The 20,085-nt window shown below is 39.5% G+C and overlaps 3 protein-coding genes across 7 annotated transcripts; all 3 read right to left on the bottom strand.

The window, feature by feature from the left end:
• Positions 1-891: 891 nt before the first annotated feature.
• On the bottom strand, positions 892-3,648 carry LOC106655813 (stearoyl-CoA desaturase 5-like). Of its 4 annotated transcripts, none has more exons than XM_014376375.2 (5): positions 3,589-3,648; positions 2,176-2,536; positions 1,951-2,081; positions 1,353-1,741; positions 892-1,278 (listed from the first exon to the last, which is right to left on the bottom strand). In XM_014376375.2, the coding sequence occupies exons 2-5, from the start codon at positions 2,492-2,494 to the stop codon at positions 1,011-1,013; spliced, it is 1,107 nt and encodes a 368-aa protein (XP_014231861.1). In that variant the 5' UTR covers positions 2,495-2,536; positions 3,589-3,648; the 3' UTR covers positions 892-1,010. The 4 variants fall into 4 exon arrangements, with proteins under 4 accessions (XP_014231861.1, XP_014231859.1, XP_014231860.1 ...); XM_014376373.2 differs by lacking the exon at positions 3,589-3,648 and adding an exon at positions 3,214-3,438; XM_014376374.2 differs by lacking the exon at positions 3,589-3,648 and adding an exon at positions 3,214-3,438 and having other exon boundaries at positions 2,176-2,527.
• Positions 3,649-3,949: 301 nt separating this feature from the next.
• Positions 3,950-5,625, bottom strand: LOC106655850 (acyl-CoA Delta(11) desaturase-like). The gene is made up of 4 exons (XM_014376431.2): positions 5,097-5,625; positions 4,679-5,015; positions 4,438-4,617; positions 3,950-4,346 (listed from the first exon to the last, which is right to left on the bottom strand). The coding sequence occupies exons 1-4, from the start codon at positions 5,623-5,625 to the stop codon at positions 4,076-4,078; spliced, it is 1,317 nt and encodes a 438-aa protein (XP_014231917.2). The 3' UTR covers positions 3,950-4,075.
• Positions 5,626-12,059: 6,434 nt separating this feature from the next.
• Positions 12,060-13,837, bottom strand: LOC106655831. 2 transcript variants are annotated; one of them, XM_023461122.1, is made up of 3 exons: positions 13,720-13,837; positions 13,504-13,646; positions 12,060-13,363 (listed from the first exon to the last, which is right to left on the bottom strand). In XM_023461122.1, exon 3 carries the CDS (start codon positions 13,352-13,354, stop codon positions 12,287-12,289), a length of 1,068 nt encoding a protein of 355 aa, XP_023316890.1. In that variant the 5' UTR covers positions 13,355-13,363; positions 13,504-13,646; positions 13,720-13,837; the 3' UTR covers positions 12,060-12,286. The 2 variants fall into 2 exon arrangements, with proteins under 2 accessions (XP_023316890.1, XP_023316880.1); XM_023461112.1 differs by having other exon boundaries at positions 13,504-13,831.
• Positions 13,838-20,085: the final 6,248 nt, after the last annotated feature.

The raw sequence follows: 20,085 nt of genomic DNA, 5'->3' as shown, positions 1-20,085 counted from the left end.
AGGTCATCGCTGCTGCTGTTCGGCGCATCGTGTTATAATAATGCGCGCATGGTGATCGTAGAATAAAAAAATAAAAAATAACCATCACACGTGGCCAGGCGCTGGATTTTTTTTTGCTTTTTTTTTTTAAATATATTTGTATGATGTAAGCCTGAATTAGCATGGGACAGAGAGATATCCTTGCCGCGACGACGATGACTAGCGAATAAAACGTTTATTTATTGTTTTTTTGGGAAAAATTTTGTAAATTTTTTTTTTTTTTTGCCAATTCTCGAGTGTCGGAGTATATAATACGTTTTCGGGTCCTCGAACTTTGGTACACCCATTTGAATTTTCATAGAATGTAACGCGATTATCGAACCGGACCCACACAGTTAAAATTCAAATAAAATCGGCGTTACGCAAATGCGACATTCTAATTATAATCGGCGAGAGACGAAAAAAAAAAAGAAGAAGAAGGAAGAAATCAGCTAGTGTTGCGAAGCGAATTGGAAAGTTATGGGCCGACGTTTGGCAACAACAGGTGATCGTCGTCGTTTAAAATATAATAAGAAAGAAAAAGAAAAAAAAAAACTAAAATAAAGCGTCAAACTCGAAGAAAAGATGTAAGGCGCCAAATTGCCCAACTACGTTTAAGCGTCTTTTCCTCCTTAGATAATAATGGCATTGCGATACGCGCGTATTTATAGATTTTCACGTTACGTCGCGCGAAATACAATGAAACAATTTTTATATACGAGGCCACAATCCCATCTGGTTATGACCAAAAATTAAAATTATAATAACTGTGTAACTTTCGTCGAGCCGCGATGGCGTTCATTTGAATGTACAATTAGGTGAAATCAATTATTGACTCCGATATTACCTGTACTTTTAATTGCGTAACGTCTAACGCCAAAAAATTAAGCAACAACGATACGATTATACTTGAATTTTCTCAATTTTCTTTCTTTCTTGTTTTTTTCTTTTTTTTATGTTTTTTGCATTAAAATTATAATTATTATACAACATCAATCTTTGTGCTGATGCTGCTTGGACTCGTGGGTGCCGTCGCCCCGCCTCTCTATGACCCTCTCGATGACCGATCTCGCGGGCTCCTTGCGATCGTAGGCCCAGCCTAACTTGGCGAAGCCGTCGATCAGCAGCGTGGTCAGATTGAAGCGGCCCCCGCCGATCTCCGCCGCTCTGTAGTCCCAGGGAAAGGTGTGATGGTAGTTGTGCCAGCCCTCGCCCATCGACCAGTACGACACCCAGCGGCTCTCCACCGGAGCGATTTCCCTGCCGATCGATTAAATACCGATTTTTTTTCATTTCATTCCCCGCATTTCGATATCGCGTAAATTCTCGCGTACTTGTCGTAGGGCTTGTTGCCGAACATGTGGGCCCAGCTGTTGACGCTCCAGGTGGCGTTGAGCGACAGCACGTGGCGCACCACCTGGGCCATGGTCGCGTGGTACCAGTCCTCGTTCCAGCAGTAGACCGGCACCAGGATCGGCACCAAGAAGCAGGCCAGAGTCTTCAGCGGCAGGAAGTATTTCTCGCCGAAACGCACCACCGGATCCGCGAGGATGTCGCTCATGTCGATCTTCTGGCCCTTGGCCAGCACCTCCGGGTGCTTTTTCAGCATGAGCCAGCCGACGTGCGAGAAGAAGAAGCCCCGACGACTGTTGTGCGGATCCGCGTCCGTCTCCGAGAACTTGTGGTGCACCCGATGGTCGCGCACCCATTGATAGATGGAATTCTGCGGACGACGAGCGGGGTCGTTTCGTTTACAAGAAAAAATGGCTAAATTGCTACTTTATAGTAAAAGTGTGACTTCCATGAGTAAATAATTTTATAGTAAATTTTATCACAAATCAAAGTCGTCACACTTTTATTATAAATAGTAGTCATTTATAGGCAATTCTCCGTGTAGTATGCACCGGTATACCGCTTTTTCATTTACTTTACCTGTCCAGCGCTGAAGAAACAAATCATCAGGATGGATCTCAGCGCGGTGTTGGCTTTGTAGGAACGATGCGTCCAGAGACGATGCACGCCAGCGGTGACGCCGAACGCGTTGCACAGCGCGACGAAGATCGCTGTATGGAAAAAATGCGCAGTCGATCAACTCGAAATTATTCGCCATCGATTCTCGTCGACGTTTATTTAATTAATTATTATTCATCTATTCACCCCATAGAATCGTCCTCTTGTGCTGCAGCACTTGGGCCGTGACGAGGCCGTAGAGGGCCAGAGCGTGATAGAGCACGATCACCGTGACCATGTCCCACTTGACGTCGTCGCGCAGCACCATCCACTCGTTCTCGAATCTGGCGTTGTACTCGGCGATGACTTTGTCCCGCTCGCGATCGACCTTATCGTCGTCGTCGTCGTCGTCTCGCGGCGTCGCCGTAATTTTGGACCGCTGCTCCTCTTCCATCGTCGTCGTCGCTTCAAGCCCGATGCCGGACAACGGGCACTGCAGCAGGCCGTCCCCCACGTCCGGAGCCATAATTGTGTATATTCACTTGGTCGCCAGCGATTCCTGTATATGCTTTTTATATTGCCTCTTAATTACGATCGACACACTTGCTCACAATGATAACGATATCACGATCGCTCGCGGTTACATTTTCCGAATTCGATCATGATTTCGAGCGTGAGAAAAAAAAAACAACAAAAAAAAGGCAGACGAAACGCGATGAAAAGCGCCGAGGATAGAACGACTGCGAGCAACAACGTAATAATAGCCAAGACTACATGGTCAAGAGCACCTTATAAGCAATTGTGTGTGCGGTGCAAGAGGATTTTCACGGCGTGCGATCGAACGAGGCAGAGAGAGAGAGAGAAAAAATAGTAATGACGCTTTCCGAACAATACCTCGCCACACGCGCACACACACACTCGCATAAGAACGCGTAACTGCAATCGATTGATTTAATGAAAATATCTTATCGCGTAATCTCGCAGCATCCCGCAGCTTAGTAAACATATATAATACGCGTTAACCGCGCGATGCTCATTCACAGACACACGTACACAGCAGCAGCAGCAGCCGCAGCAGCAGCGGAGGCATCGGTAATTATTCAAATGCGAGAAAACTCGCGGCTTTGTTGTAATTTCGCTCTCCGAGTATAGGCGTAATTCGCTTAAGCTCGTGAATATACATATACACAACAAAAACAAAAGAAAACAAGACGACGATAACGATAACAATGCTGATCGACGTACCCGACGTAGACGTGTGCGGACGCGCGGTTGAAAGGATGCGTCCGTTTCCTCACCCCAAAAAAAAAAAAACAAAGCCAACGAACCGAACGGATTGGAAAATTGCACTATTTTCTCTGAGCTGGTTCTCGGCGAAAAGAAGTGGTATACGACATCATAGTGCGACGTCGCTGCTCTATCGGTGGCCTCCTCTTCGACACGACGTCGGGATGCATAATATTCGATCGGGCAATTTGTATTAAATGTCGTTGCGGCCGTTATGATTATTACCGCGCGCGCGCAAGGTCGAGAAACGACGCGTAAACGACTCGTCGTCGACGATCGCTGCGTGGAAAATTCATCGTTTCGTATGGTTTCGAAAGAACGGCCAAAACTTACCGATAAGAAAACGAGCAAATTGACAAGAAAACCCGTTCTCCTCGTAACTCGTATCGTTGATAATTCGACCGTGCGCATCGCTCGCTCGAAAGAAAGCTTATGTTATTACGGTCGTGGTGTATTATAACGTTAATCGACATTGAGACATGTAACGAAAAATATAAGCGGAAGTAATTTGCAGCGCGTGACGCATTAATAAAAGAAAAATCGACAGATATCAATCTTATATTGACCATTATCAAATTATTATTATGAATCGTTAATATATTATTATATCAATTATTATATTATAACAATTATTATATCGATCATTGTTAATTATCGAATCATTATAACGACGTCGAATCGTTACGATACAAAACGAAAATTATATATACTCATTCACGCGCGCTCATTAATCCTATATATACGATTATATTATTGTTGTTACGTCTTCTTCTCCCCACTGTCGCCGCTGCCACCGCCGCCGCCGAGATGCAGCAGCAGGTCAGTCGATGGCGACTTTGCCCTCGTCGCCGAGGCTGCCGTCGCCGCGATTCCTCATCGTTCTGCGCACGGTCTCGTCCGAGGCCACCCGGAGATCGCTGGCCCAGCCACGGGCGGCGCACCACTCGATGAAGCGACTGGTGGCGTCGAAGCGCGGACCGAGGCCGAAGTCCGCCACCCGATAGTCCGACGGGAACACGTGATGGTAATTGTGCCAGCCCTCGCCGAAGCCGATGTAGAACATGAATCGGTTCTCGCACGGAGCTATGTTTCTGAGGAGGAGGGGGAAAATGAGATCGATATGAAAGAGATACGCGACTTTTCTTTCTGTATAATATTTTATACGCGCGCGTCAATACGTACTTGTCGTAAGGCTTGTTGCCGATCAGATGGGCGAAACTGTTGAGGCTCGTGACCGAGTGCAGGCTCCAGAGTATTCTGACGACTTGGAGCACGAAGGAGCTGTACCAGTCCTCGTTCCAGCAGTAGACCGGCACCGCGGTGGCCAGCAAAGTCGCCGACAGGAACAACGGCATGAAATATCTATATATACGTGATCAATTTTTTTATTCCAGCTTAATAGCAGTTTCGTTTACGTATATACCTGTCGCACAGTCGAACGACGGGATCGGCCACGATGTCGCTCATGTCGATCTTTCGACCCTTGGCCAGCACCTGCGGATGCTTCTTCAGCATCATCCAGCCGAGATGGGCGAAGAAGAAGCCCCGACGACTGTCGTGCGGATCGGCGAACGTCTCCGAGAACTTGTGATGCACCCGATGGTCCCGCACCCAGTTGTAGATCTTGTGCTGGCCCGACAGCACGTGGGCCAAGACGAGAAAGAGTCGCAGGCCCGGGCCGGCCTTGTAGGATCGATGGGTGAAGAGTCGATGGGTGCCGGCGGAGACGCCCAGCGAGGCGTAGAAGCCCAGCGACATGGCTGCGCGCGCGGCGGCGGAAACGCATAAGTTTCATCGTTGTTTTATCACCTCCCCCTCCTACTTTCTCAGCTGGTACTCACCCCATAAAAATGTCCGCCACTGTCTCGCGTAGTCGGTGGTCAGCAGGCCGTACAGAGCCAGCAGGTGCACCGAGGCCATGAAGATCGAGTTCAGCCACTTGACGTCGCGCCATTCGAACGACTCGGCGGTGGCCTCGTCTTTGCCGTAATCTACGTCGTCGTCGTCGTGGGCGTCGAATTCCGTCGGTTCTGCCGTGGCTACCGCCGCACTCGAGGCAGCGTCGTCCGATCGATCGGTTTCGACGACGAGATTATTGTTATTCACTGCAGTTTGATCGGTAACGTCCGGAGCCATGACTTTTTTGCTCGGTTTCGGGCGAGACGAAACGTAGTAAGTACGACGCGACGACAAAAGAAGAAAAAAAATGCACAACGAAGTTAAATACAAGGCAAACTCGTTTCGAAATATATATGTATATTGGCTATCGACGCGGTGCGCGACGTTTAAGCCCCTTGGCCGACGTTTGCACTTACGCGGCGACCGCAGACACAGCCGAGGCAAAGGCACCGCGAGCGATAATAATTGCATAAAGAGAAAACAACGCACAGACGAATACATTTTTTTTTCCGTATTATTTCATGTACGAACTGCGTGCACACACTGTGTGCGCGCGATGATTATACTCGATTTTAATTTCTCGCGCGATACGAGATAACAGCTCGAGCCAATGACTCCGAAACACAGCTGCCTCCGCCGCCGCTGCAGTGTCCGGGATGCGATTACGCCGCGGATGATCGTCGATCGACGATGACGCGGTGCGTCAACAGTTCCAACAAAACGAGGATCAGGGAGGCGCCGAGGCCGGCGAGGTACAGGCCGTAGACGAGACCGAGCTGCTCCAGGCCCACCGGCGAGTAGTACTTCTTGATTTTGGCACGACGCGACGAGTCGGTGCGGGCGGCCTCGAGCCAGCGACGCTTCAGCGCGTCTATCAGGCCGTACTCGTGCAGCTTCGTGATGCTGTTGACGACCACGACGACGACGACGACGAGAACAGAAAAAAAAAAAAGAAAGAGAAAGATACGAATTTAATGGGGCTTGTTGATTTCAAGGGGTGAGGGAGTACACGATCGTTTCGAGTTTTTTACTGGACTTGAATCGAACTCGACGAGTCGGAATATTTTACTCGATTTTTTTTGTTGATAATATTGAACTTTTTCATTAGTATCATAGATAGCATACATTTTTTACAATCTATACTTTTGATGCGTGGAAAGGTGCTTATAGATAGAAAAATCCAAACCATTTTCTTTTTTAATTCTATTTATTTGAACGATATTTCTTTCGTGCATTTTTTTATTTTATTAATTATTTATTTGACACATACTCTTAAAAATACAATTTATAAAAGTCCTAAACAACAAATTACAAAAATAAAACTGCCACTTTTTAATAACCACAAAAGTCTTTCACTTTTTGGATGGAACTTTCAAGTATTTTTTGAAGTAATATTCGTAGCGATCGATTTCTTCCTCGCTCAAAACGTCACCAAGATTCGGAAGTTTGCCCTCCCAATCGCTCGCCGAGTCATAAAGCAGCCAGAAAAATTCATCTCGCTCTTTGCCGTTCTGCCAATTGATCGTCGTCGTACTCGAACGACATTTTGCTCGCAACACACAATAATTCGCGATATTTCAACAATTATTTCGTCGCAAAAATTACTCGCTGTACATAGCCGCGATATGACAACGCGAGCCGACCGTATACGTACACTGTATACTACGATACACTACACGAGATACCGCGAAGTATCCCGCGAGTCTTCGAACATCGAAAAGAAAGAAAAACGATTCACGCGACGCGCTATATACTTACCATGCGAGTCGCTGATCGCCGCTCATTAACTCTCGTACGCTCATAATTCGGTGCACGATTTTAGAAAGTAATCAATCCACGAATTAGGCTAACTTGGACGTCATGCGTCATGCGCGTATCTAAGCCAGCCGCGCGCACACGAGTAGACCCCTACTACCCACGGATTGGGCATTTTGATCATTTTTTTCGGAATGCTACAAGTGTAAAATCGTAATCGCAGCGTATTCGGGGCCCGCCATGTGCGCGAGACGCACGCGGCTATAATAGCAACGGTACTACACACGAGGGGACTTATAACCCAGGCTATACCCCGCTGTGTTGGCCATTGACGTCATAGGCGTCTTAAACAAGACAAACGCACGCCATATAAAACAATTCAGTATCTTTTAAAGTTCAGTACATAGTTACCGCGTGTTCGACCAACTATACGCATAGATGACTGAAAATAAGTGTCCAGGTTCTTTGCTATGCCTCGGCATTGTCGTCTCAGTGACAATGCTTGTACTCGGTCTAAATCATATCAATAATAATAATGATGATGCCGGTCCTTACGGGAACAGTACTAACGGTACTTATGGCGGACAAAGATTGATATCGTCCACGGCTTGGAACCACTACGCTTTGAGTGCCGGTCACGATTCCAGCTCCAGCGGCAGTCTGAGCGCCAGTCGCGGTTTGAGTGCCAGTCGCAGTTCCATTTCCAGTCACAGCAGTCACAGCAGTCACGGTTCGAGCAGGGGCGGCGGCCACAGAGGGTAGAACACAGAAAAAGCTGTATATAACGTAATCTGTATTTTGCGAGCGTCGATCCACGATGACGCGACGTTCCGAATTAAAAAATAAAATTATGCGAATTGAAAAGTCTGTAAAAACCTATCAAATACCATGTTTAAGTTTAAAAACTTGTACGATTGAAGCGTTAATCATAAATAATAAATGTAAACATTTGTAATAAAAAGTAATTTTTAAGTAATTTTTTCAAACATAATAAATGAACTGTTGTAATTAATGTTTATTTTATAATTCTGTTGCCACTTTTCAGCTCGCCTCTCGTGTATTAACTGGTACGCGGTAACGCGGTAGTGGGGGCCGGCAGCGAAGGGGAAGCGACATATATAGATATTCTAGCGCGGCTCCGCCGGCCCCCACTACTACTACTTACACCACTGCCGACCGCTGTAAACTAATTTTTCAATATTGTGAACAATTTTGCACCGACACTTGAAAAGTTTAAAGTGTATTTCGATGTAAAATTTCACGAGGAATCGATTGGTGCAATTAGTTTTTCTGTATCTTGCTTCGTTCGCGAGACATCAGCGAAAAACTCTTTCATCCTCGATTTTCACCCTGACGCTGATGTTTTAGGTAAAAAATAACATCGGCAATGAATTCAGCGCACCCAAAAACATAAAGTAGACTAGGTTTCATCTCTCCCCAAAAAAAATGCAATTTCATGTAAGTTTAACTGGACTATATATAAAGAAATTATTTTCAGCCGACTTCGGGCCGCAGATGCCGCCACGTCTAGTCGGCCCCCGCAATTTCGGGCCTTCTTTGCGGGTCTATAGTGACGAATATTGACTAGTTTTATTGGGTATACTGTATACTTTCCTATAAGAAGTAACTGTGATATTTTATTATAATTAGTGTTTTAGTTGGTTCTTTTCGATCGGACGGGGCAACAGAAGACAATTTCAATAAGTGTAAGTTTGGCTCCTAGCAGCAAGATGCCAAGGTCTTAATTACGGCATTATTTTTTCTTTAACAACTCAATTCTTTTCTACTACTTATAACCTACAAGACATAATCTTTTGAATTCGAGTATCTTTTAAATAGTAGAACATACTATATTTCACTCAAGTACTTTTATTCAAGCTTATTATGTCTTACTCGTTACTTTTTTCTACTTGCGGCAAAATTGTTGTTTTTAATAATTGAAGTCCTTGTACTTCTTATTTTGTTAAATTTACAATCTCATGCGCTACACGAGAGACACCATGGCCCACTAGAGATTCAAATCTAATCTAATCTAATTTAATCTAATCTAATCTAGTGGACAGAGCAGATCAGCGTCATGTCAGTTTAATTTTCATTCGGCGCAATCCTACCTCAGAGTGCGCCGTACCGTATACGCTGCCTCAAAGTACGCCGCTCCAAGGTGGCATATTCTGCGGAAAGGAAGTCGAGCCGGCACGATGCAGCTGCTCCGCAGCATCTTGCTGCTATAGAAGCCCACGACGCGGGACAGTCAAAAAGATAGCCACACAGTCAAAATGAAATATTATGTACATAACGGTATTTTTAGGTCGCTGCATACCAAAAGTGTAGTTGACGCAAGGAAATGACTTTTTGTTTTCTAGCTTCAAACGAGACATACTTTTTTCCCGTATAGCTTCAAGCACACGGTGTTTATCTAACTCTCACTTTCTAATTTTAGGTCAGCCGCATGATCCATCTCAGATTTCTAAAATCTAGCTACAATACACGCTAGAGTTGCCGCGCATGGCTTGCCTATATAGGCCAGTGTACGTTGCACCGCTGTGGCGTGAACGTTAAAGAGAGATCGCCACGACTGAAGCAAGTGATGTACGAAATAAAAAAATCAATAAAGTTTTGAGTTTTTCAAGTGTTTGTGCGTGAGTGTGAAAACTGATTCACGATGCCCAAAGTCAAAAAACATTCGCGTAATAATAATGACGATCTAATTAGTGGTGTTAATTGGAAAAAGGCAATAAATAGATACAAATTTCTCGATCGACTTTGTAATAATTTGAGCCGAGATGAGAGCCTGTGTCCTAATATCACAGAAATTCTTACGCCGACGCAAATTGAGGTCCTCCTCAAGGATGCAATGGATTATTGGGATAAACAAGAGAATAGCGGTCAAAGGCAACGATTTCTAAATTTCGTTATTAACAGCGGCTACACAGACCAAATTCAACGTAATAAGGACGACCCGTCATTAACATTGCAACGCCATACAGCACTGCTCCAGGCGGTCAACAAGAAGCACGACGACTGCGTGAGTTTACTTTTTAAAATTTACAACAGATTCGATGTCAATTACACCATGGAAATAGACGGATACTCGCATTTCCATGCGGCCTGTCAGTATGGATGTGACGACGTCGTCAAGGGATTCCTCGAAAAAAAGCACGATGCCAACCTGCTCGGGAAAAAGCAGGATCAAGAAAAAGTAATAGTCAACCGGCCGCTGCACTACGCTCTTGACTACAATCATTCGCCAGGAGAGTGCGACTACAAAAAAAAAGAAGTGATGGAGCAGCTGCTGGATAATGGTGCCAATCCAAATGAGGCCAACGCAGAGGGATCGACTCCTCTACACATTATTTGCAAGACGATCGACGAGGATGATCTGTTGAGCTCGTTTTTCGAAGCGATAGACAAAAATGAGCTACACGTGCACGTTGACGCCCTCGATAATGAGGGCCGCACACCGCTGCAAGTGGCGATCTCGTGTTTCAAGCCGGACGCGGTCGAATATTTACTGGAGAAGCGTAATGCCGATCCGTCAAAAATCGATTATCCCTACACGCGTAACTGGGACGAGGACGATGAATCTCATTTCTTAGCGGTGTCCAGCAGTCTCGCTATCGTCGAAATTCTAGTAAAAAATGGGTACAAAATGAAGCAGAGCGACGTTGAAAAGATCAAGAAGGATTTGCAAAATATCGCTGACATTGACGACAACTGGTACGAATTCGAGGATTTCAGAGTAAAAGCGCAACAGATAATGGTGAAGCCGGATCTGTCACTCTACCGTCTCGTACAATTACCATACGACGAGGCCAAAGAACTGCTCACGTACATGGACTTTTGGGAATTTGCACGCTTAGATAAATTGGATCAGCTGCCTCGAAAGCATCGTAAAACTTGCGCTTTGGCACTGATTAAAACGATGACTCGAAGATTTTTGGATACTTATAGACAGCTAGAATAATGTTTGCGCCGACGAAGAGGAGATTAATCTTAAAACCACACTGTATATAAAACATGCATTGTAAACACATAAATATGAAAAATGTATATTCAATTGTACAAAAGAACGATCATCAAGATATTACTGATTTTTTATATACTTTCAATAAAACAATGAAACTTTTATTAAGAAAAAAAAACAAACAAACAAACAAACAAAAATTATTATTGAAAAAAATTACACTGTTTATTTAATCAATCGAAACATTATCCTAGTCTACATAATTTTTGCGGCTTTCGATACCGCACAAAAAATATACGTTTACTTTTGTCACTAAATTAATAATATCAAGCCATGGTAATTGATGTTTATTTTATAATTCTGTAGTCACTTTTCGAGTCGCTTATGCAGCCTTTCCATTTTATTCCGTAAATTTTACAAATTTTTCTGAATTAAATCAACCTTTCAATAATTTCAAACGTTTTACCACCTGTTTTTCACCATAAACTAATAAACTAATTATTAACATCCATATGGCTATAATATTTTCATGTCAAGTATTATGATTCAACATTTGTTTAATGTCAATATTTCAGATATGCATCATAGAGTAATTTAATAATTTTTCAACTGCATGAGAGCAACTGAAAATTTTTCTTCATATTTCATAAAACATAATTTGATTAAAATATTGTGATGAAGAACTGAATGCCATATTAAAAAATTTATAATAACTGAACATCTGTGGCCAAAGATATGTCTCGAGGCTCCTTAGCTGAAGCTGAGAAATTCTGATTTGCAATTAGGCATTATTACATTAAAAATAAATATTGATGACAGTATAAATGTGTTTCTTAACTACTAGGAAGATTACAAGAGATTTTTTAAATTAATTAATTAATCAATTGTTATACTTCGTATATTATTCGTATTTTTGTTCTACTTTTTAACACAAGTAATTTCGAAATTGCTCAAGTGTTCGTACATGTAAGATATGTGTACGTTAACAATGAATTGCGTACTTTAATAATTAATTTGAAAAATTAACCCTTTCCTATGATGCATATGTAGCTTCATAACGTCAAAATAATTCATTACATCTGTCTAATTAATTATAAAATCTCAAGATGACATTTTCATTGCAAATGGTAACAAAAATCTGCTTTTCATTTTTTTTTTATTTTGATTCTATAAAGTTTATTAATTCTTGATTTTTGGTGTGCATTTCTTTACATATTAAACTTCACACTACTCTAATTACTACTAATTTCATTTTACCAATTCACCTACCATGATGTTATCTACATATAATTTCTTTTATGGTACATTTATTCAGTCTCAATGGAATACATATTTATTGAACTTTAAGATCTTTTGTGCGTCTGCAGATTCTGTGACAATTGTTTTTTCATTGGTAGCGTCTACTACAGGTGGCTATTCAGCCCGTAGATCCTGTGGAAAATAGATATTATCTGGATAACATTTCTTTCTTTGTACTTTTGATTCAACCAGCGTGAAATCCACATTAATTGGATCTAACATCTTTTGTGCATCTGCAGATTCGGTGACAATTATTTTTTCATTGGTAGCATCTACTACCGATGGCCAATCAGCTGGTAAATCCTGTGGAAAATAGATATTATCTGGATATAATTTCCTCTTTGGTACTGTTGATTCAGTCGCTGTGGAATCTACATTGGTTGAATTTAACATCTTTTGTTCATCTGCAGATTCTGTAACAATTGTTTTTTCATCGGTAGCATCTATTGCCAGTGGCGATTCAGCTGGTAGATCTTGTGGAAAATAGATATTGTCTGGATAACATTTTTTTTTTTGCACTGTTGATTCAGTCAGTGTAGAATCTACATTGGTTGGATCTAACATCTTTTGTGCATCTGTACATCCTGTGACAATTGTTTTTTCATCGGTAGCATCTACTACCGATGGCCAATCATCTGGTAGATCTTGTGGAAAATAGATATTATCTGGATATAATTTCCTCTTTGGTACTGTTGATTCAGTCGCTGTGGAATCTACATTGGTTGGATTTAACATCTTTTGTGCATCTGCAGATTCTGTAACAATTGTTTTTTTATTGGTAGCATCTATTGCCAGTGATTCAAGTGATAGATCCTGTGGAAAATAGATATTGTCTGGATAAAATTTTTTTCTTTGCACTGTTGATTCAGCCAGTGTAGAATCTACATTGGTTGGATCTAACATCTTTTGTGCATCTGTACATCCTGTGACAATTGTTTTTTCATCGGTAGCATCTACTACCCGTAGCCAATCAGCTGGTAAATCTTGGAGAAAATAGATATTATCTGGATATAATTTCCTCTCTGGTACTATCTGGTCCTCGTTGGTTAAGGACCGTACCCGTAGCCAATCAGCTGGTAGATCCTCGGGAAAATAGATATTATCTGGATATAATTTCCTCTTTGGTACTATCTGGTCCTCATTGGTTGAATCCACATCATTTTTAGACTTTTTATCATTCATAATTGCTGCCTGAAATTAATTTTGGTAAACATTTACTCAAAGTATTGCATTTTAATTATTACTTTTATGACTATGAGAATTATGAGAAGTTTTACGCTTTTACAATGAAAACAATATAGTCGTTGATGTAATAAACTGAGTCGACTTACCTTTTCAATTGATCCCCGCTTTAACTGGTGAAAATACTATTTTGTAGAGTTATGTAAAAACTTGTCTTCTTAATTTTGATGAAAGTTGTGGATCAATTTGTCTATTCGTCTTAATATTCACCCGATAGCCGTTCGATTCAATTCTATAACGTATTACGAAGCGTCAGAAAAATGAAATACACAAGAGTTCGATCAAATTATAAATTTTGCCTTTACCCGTCACGACCATCGCAGAGAGAAATCGTAGAGAGACTTGATAATTTGAAAATCTTACGCTGGCTGATCGAACGAGTCAATTTTGTACCGCGCACCTTCGCGATGTAAACATAGAAAGTACACAAGTCCCGATCTAATTTTGTTTAGTAGAATATGAAACTTTGTATGCTTGTTTCACTCGAAAAATTGGATAAAATTACATCGGATCTAGTGCAGGTCGATGCAAACGAAATTTTAAATCGGTATACACTGCTAATAATTAGCGTGCAAACGTACGAAACGAACACAAACATCGTCATTGTTTAAAAGTAACTAATGAATTTTCACGACAATCAGAAAGCGAGCAAAACAAAAAAAATGTTTCGATTCTCCGACGAGACTTTTCACGCTTGCAAAAAAGTCAATTACCCGCCGCGTGATAATTCATACGAATATTTTGAGGGGATCAGTATTTCCTAAATTTCTTATATTCTCGCTCCTACCTCTTAGATCACTCGTTCATGACCTAAAAACATTAACCAAACGTATAAGAGGTCGGCGCAAGTGCCTAGACCCTGCCGACAATCGCAAAAAGGTTTTTATTTATAATTTCGCTGATTTCCCAAGATTAGCGATTGCTCTGACTTTCTAAAGTAATTTAAAAGTACCACTCAGGTAGGGCGTATAAAATTGTATCCTTATCATAAAAATATGATCGAAGAATATTCATAAGGGTCATAAAAAATCATTAGCACTCCCAGTACGATATAATAATGTTAAAAATCAAAGAAAAAACGCCGTTTTTTCGACTTTGCTGTTATTTTGCGTATTAACCCTTTAACGCCTGAAATGACCATTTTTGGACAAAATTTATAGCGATAAATTATACCGACTAAAAATTGTTTAAAAAACTTTTCAGACATCATTTCTCACGTAAAATTTAACGTACTTTTCGAATCCGGGGTTAGAATTAAAAAAAAATTATTCAATAAAAAGTTATAAACAATTTTGTAAAAAAAAAACATGAAATTTTGAGAAAAAAATCTCGATTAACTCAACTCGGAAAAAAGGTTCGGTTTATTGTAAAACAGTTATAATTACGAAATTCAAAATGGTGATCATGAATTTGACTCCCAAAGACTTATATGCCATAAAATGATTTCGACAATTTTTAATTCGATAACCATCAACTTTACGAGAAAAAGTTATAGAACAAAAAGGGTTTAGAATTCATCAAAAAACACGCCTGATTTTTTTCAGAACTTTTTGGAACGATTTTTGGATTTCTGGATAACACCATTTTTTCAAAAATCCAAAAATTGTTCCAAAAAATTCTGAAAAAAATCAGGCGTATTTTTTGATAATCACCATTTTAATTTCGTAATTATAACTGTTTTAAAATAAAGTATACAAGCCATTGACCAAATTTGTATGCGTGAGACGCACGAGCGAACCTTTTTTCCGCGTTGAAATTTGAGTTAAACGAGATTTTTTCCTCGAAATTTCATGTTTTTTTTTTTACAAAATTGTTTATAACTTTTTATTTAATAATTTTATTTAAATTCTAACCCCGGATTCGAAAAGTACGTTAAATTTTACGTGAGAAATGATGTCTGAAAAGTTTTTAAAACAATTTTTAGTCGGTGTAATTCATCGCTATAAATTTTGTCCAAAAATGATCATTTCAGGCGTTAAAGGGTTAAATTAAGGGCTTAAAGGCACCCTTAAATTAAAAAAATTTTTAATCAATTTTTGGAAAGGATTTTTCTTTCTTTTTCCACTGCATTTTTTAAAACTTTGAAAATTTCATTTTTCACCGAGATAAAACGCTTTCCGCTAATCTTTTTCGTATACTTTAAATGTTGAATTTTTTCTTCTTTTGAAAAAACCGTGAAATTTCTTTATACTATGCATTCAAAAAAAAGTCATCGTGAAACGAGAACGCATTCAATTATTGTTTGACATTGAAAAATTAAATTTATTTATAAAATAGAAGGCATATATAATGAATCTTAGATTATGTTTACGAAGAAAAGTTATGAAATAAAATTTTTTTTTTCCAAACAGTGCTACAAAAATAAAAATAATGACTGCAAGAGTATAATTTTAGTCTAAGGTCCAGTAAATAAAATTATCTTTGAAATAAATGAAATTAAAGCGATATCGATTAATCGTTCGTTTCGGTAAACATGCTTTCGAGAAAAATGCGTTCAACGTTTTCAACTGACATCGAGCACCGTGTAAGCGCTTTTTTTCGATTCTTTGGTCGAACTTGATGAGATCGTGATACAAACTATCATGAATTTGATAAAAACGAGCCAGAGAGTCTCAGTTGAGCCGAGGGCTTTTTACGGGTGCAACTGGCTCGATGTATTTTTAGATGCAACGCATCGATATGTGAAGGATGCTTGAAGTACAAAGGACCTTTTATTAACATTCCGACTAAACAGAGCAACAGGCTCATCGCCAGATTTCCCCGCAGTTGGAGCTTGAACGTCGCGTAGTGAGTTCGACGTTTTCAAGCGACTGAGATGGAGTCCAGTGAATTTTTCGGCTGTGCCGTCAGGTAAATATCATTTTAAGGGAATAAAATGTTAATAATATTATTGTGAAAAAATGGATTTTATTGAAGTTATCATTGCAGAGTAAAAGAGGAGCCTACTGAAGTGTCGCGTATCGAAAATGATTGTAAAATGATTGACGAGAAACCCGATCTTAATCAAATCCAATGCTTACCATTTTCGACAGAAAATTCAGTAAGTAGAGATATAATTACATGCAAATGAAAACATTTTAATCTAAATTCAATTATTTTACAGACCCAAATGCATCAACAATTTGACGGAAATCGTGCAAGTGCTGAAAAAATTGATGACGATTTTCAATATCATATGCAGAATATAAAAGATAGCGATAGTTATGAAATTCGAGCTGCAATTAAAATAGAAACCGTGAGTGAAGTGAAACAAGAAATCAGTGACGACTTTGCGGTAGAATCGAGTTTTAATCACGACGGTGAACGCAATGAGGATTTGGAAATCATTTTTGAATGCGAAGACGTGAAACTCAATAGGGATTTATTGGTGGTTAATAAAATAGAAACTAGGGATGAAGTTAAACAGGAATTTTTTGATGACGCTGCCGAAAAAATGAATTTGAATCTTGACCGTGAAGTTGTCGAACAAAATAAAAAAAAGAACGGTACTAAAAAATCGATGAATAGCAATAACACCCAATATTGTCGCAAACGAGGGAAAACGTTTGTACGTAAGAAAAATCTCAACCATCGCGTCAATTTGATGCATAGTAATATCACTAATGCATGCAATATTTGCGAAAAAATATTTAAACGAAGAGATGGTCTCAATAAGCACATCGATGCGGTGCATAATAAAATCAATTATACATGCGATATATGTCGAAAGTCATTCACAACTAAAGCTAGTGTCAGAATTCACATCGATTCAGTGCATTATAAAATCACGTATGCGTGTGATATATGCAAAAAGACATTCTCAAGCAAGAGCAATCGTAAAACCCACATTGATTCCGTGCATCATAGAATCACGCATGTAACATGTGATGTATGCCAAAAGACATTCTCAGAAAAGAGCTATCTCAAAAAACACATCGATATTGTGCATAAAAAAATCACTGTTCCATGCAATATATGCGGACAGAAATTCGCCACGAAGGCTTATCTCAACATCCACATTGATATGGCGCACAATGGTATTGAACACGCATGCGACATTTGCAAAATTAAATTTAAATGCAAGACTTATCTGAAAAGGCATGTTAAATCAGCGCATGAAGGTATCACCCATTCATGTGATGTATGCGGCAAGACATTTTCATTTAAGGAAAGTCTCAAATACCACATCGATGCTATTCATAATGATGTTACCTATTCTTGTGACATATGCAGAAAGAAATTCACATCGACGACTTATCTCAAGGTCCACATTGAAAGTATCCATTATAATGTCACTTATACGTGCGATACATGTGGCAAGACATTTTCATTGAAAAATTCTCTCCGAAGACACATCAATGAAAAGCATATCGTAACATCAGATCGTCAGGGTATTATCCATTCGTGTGATATATGTGACAAGACATTTTTAATTAAGAAAAGTCTCGAATACCACATTGATGCTATTCATAATGATGTTGCCCATTCTTGTGACATATGCAAAAAGAAATTCACATCGAAGAGTTATCTCAAAATTCACATTGAAAGTATCCATAATAAAGTCACTTATACGTGCGATACATGTGGCAATACATTTTCAATGGACAGTGCTCTCCGAAGACACATCGATGAAAAGCATATTAATGTCCGCAGACATGCATGTGATAAATGCGGCAAATTATTTAATCAAAAGAGGAGTCTTAAAAGACACGTCAATATGGTACACCACAATATCTCTTACGCATGCGACATATGTGGGGAAAAATTCTCAACAAAAAGAAATCTCAAACTTCATATCAACGCAGTGCATAATAAAATTATGTTGACATGTGATACATGCGGCAAATCATTTACTGTAAAAAGTCATTTAAAAATCCACATCGACTCAATGCATAATCAAATCACTCATGCTCATCTAAATTCAATTGTATTACAGACCCAAATGCATCAAGAATTTGACGGAAATCGTGCAAGTGATGAAAAAATTGATGACGATTTTCAATATCATATGCAGAATATTACAGATAGCGATAATTATGAAACTCAAGCTGAAATTAAAATAGAACCCGTTAGTGAAGTGAAACAAGAAATCAGTGACGACTTTGCCGTAGAATCGAGTTTTACTCGTGACGGTGAACGCAATGAAGATATGGAAATAATTTTTGAATGCGAAGACGTGAAACTCAATAAGGATTTATTGGTGGTTAATAAAATAGAAACTAGGGCTGAAGTTAAACAGGAATTTTTTGATGACGCTGCTAAAAAAATGAGTTTCAATCACGAGTGTGAACTTAACGAACAAAATAAAAAAAAAACAGAAGAATCAAAGGATAGCGATAACGCCCAAAATTATGACAAACGAGGAAAAACATTTTCATGTAAGAATAATCTCAAAAGTCACATTAAATCTGTGCATATCAATATCACTAACACATGCAATATTTGCGGAAAAGTCTTCAAACAAAAAAGAGGTCTCGTTAGACACATCAATTCAGTGCATCATAAAATCATGCATACATGTTGTATATGTCAAAAAACATTCTCAGACAGGAGTAATCTCAAAACCCACATCGATTCTTTGCATCATAAAATCAGGCATGCATGTGATATTTGCGGAAAGAAATTCTCTCTAAAAAGTCATCTTAAAATCCACATCGATTCGGTGCATCATAAAATCAAGCATACATGTGATATTTGTGGAAATACATTTACACAAAAAAGTACTCTCAAAATCCACATTGATACAGTGCACAAAAAAATCACTTCAGCATGCGATATATGCGGAAAGGTATTTACAAGAAAAGATAATCTCAAAACCCACAACGACTCGGTGCACAATGGCAACACACCTACATGTGATATATGTGGAAAAGCATTCGTCTTCAAGTGCAGTCTTAAAAAACACATTGATAACCAGCATAGTGGTGCAATTCGCAGTTGTAAAGTGTGTGGAAAAAAGCTTACACGAAGGAGTAGTCTGAAATTATTCATCGATTTAGTGCATAATCGTATTAAACATCCATGTCACTTGTGTGGAAAGATATTTACACAAAAAGCTAATCTCGAGTTGCACATTGATTCAGCTCATAAAGATCAAAAACGTGACATCTGTGACACATGTATGCGATCGCTGCGATCTGTGAAAGTAATGCCCAACGGAGTGCCGTCTTAAATTCTACATTGATGTATGTTGATGTTTAGATGTCATATTTAAAAATTAATTATTCATGCGAAGGAATTTCAGAAGTAAAATAATATCTATTCTGAATTGTAGCCAGTGAAATGTTGAATCCTTCTAATTGATGTCAATTTTTTTACTAATGTCTATGGGATTATCTAGTTCGAAAAGATTTGCAACAAATTCAATTCAAAACTATATGTATTACTCATGTGTATCGATGTATTATTTATATGTATTACTTATGAATAAAACGAATGTAAAACATTAAACAACATGCGTTACAAAATATAATACAAATCGAATTCAAAATTCTGCAAGTGTGAAAACGATACACGTAGCTCAGATTTGTCAATAAAGATCATTGTAGGTATGAGATGATTTCAGAAAAATAATAAAACTAGGCATCTAGCAGGATAGTCAACCATCAGACACTAGTGTGAAACAAGTGATGCAGGCTCATATCTTTGGCTCTCCCACCACCACCTGCCGACCGCGAAATCGAGTGAATTTT

This window comes from Trichogramma pretiosum, unplaced genomic scaffold (genome assembly GCF_000599845.2).
Source record: "Trichogramma pretiosum strain Unisexual culture from Peru unplaced genomic scaffold, Tpre_2.0 scaffold49, whole genome shotgun sequence".
In the NCBI taxonomy this organism is placed as follows: domain Eukaryota; kingdom Metazoa; phylum Arthropoda; class Insecta; order Hymenoptera; family Trichogrammatidae; genus Trichogramma; species Trichogramma pretiosum.
This window is presented reverse-complemented; position numbering and strand designations above follow the sequence as displayed.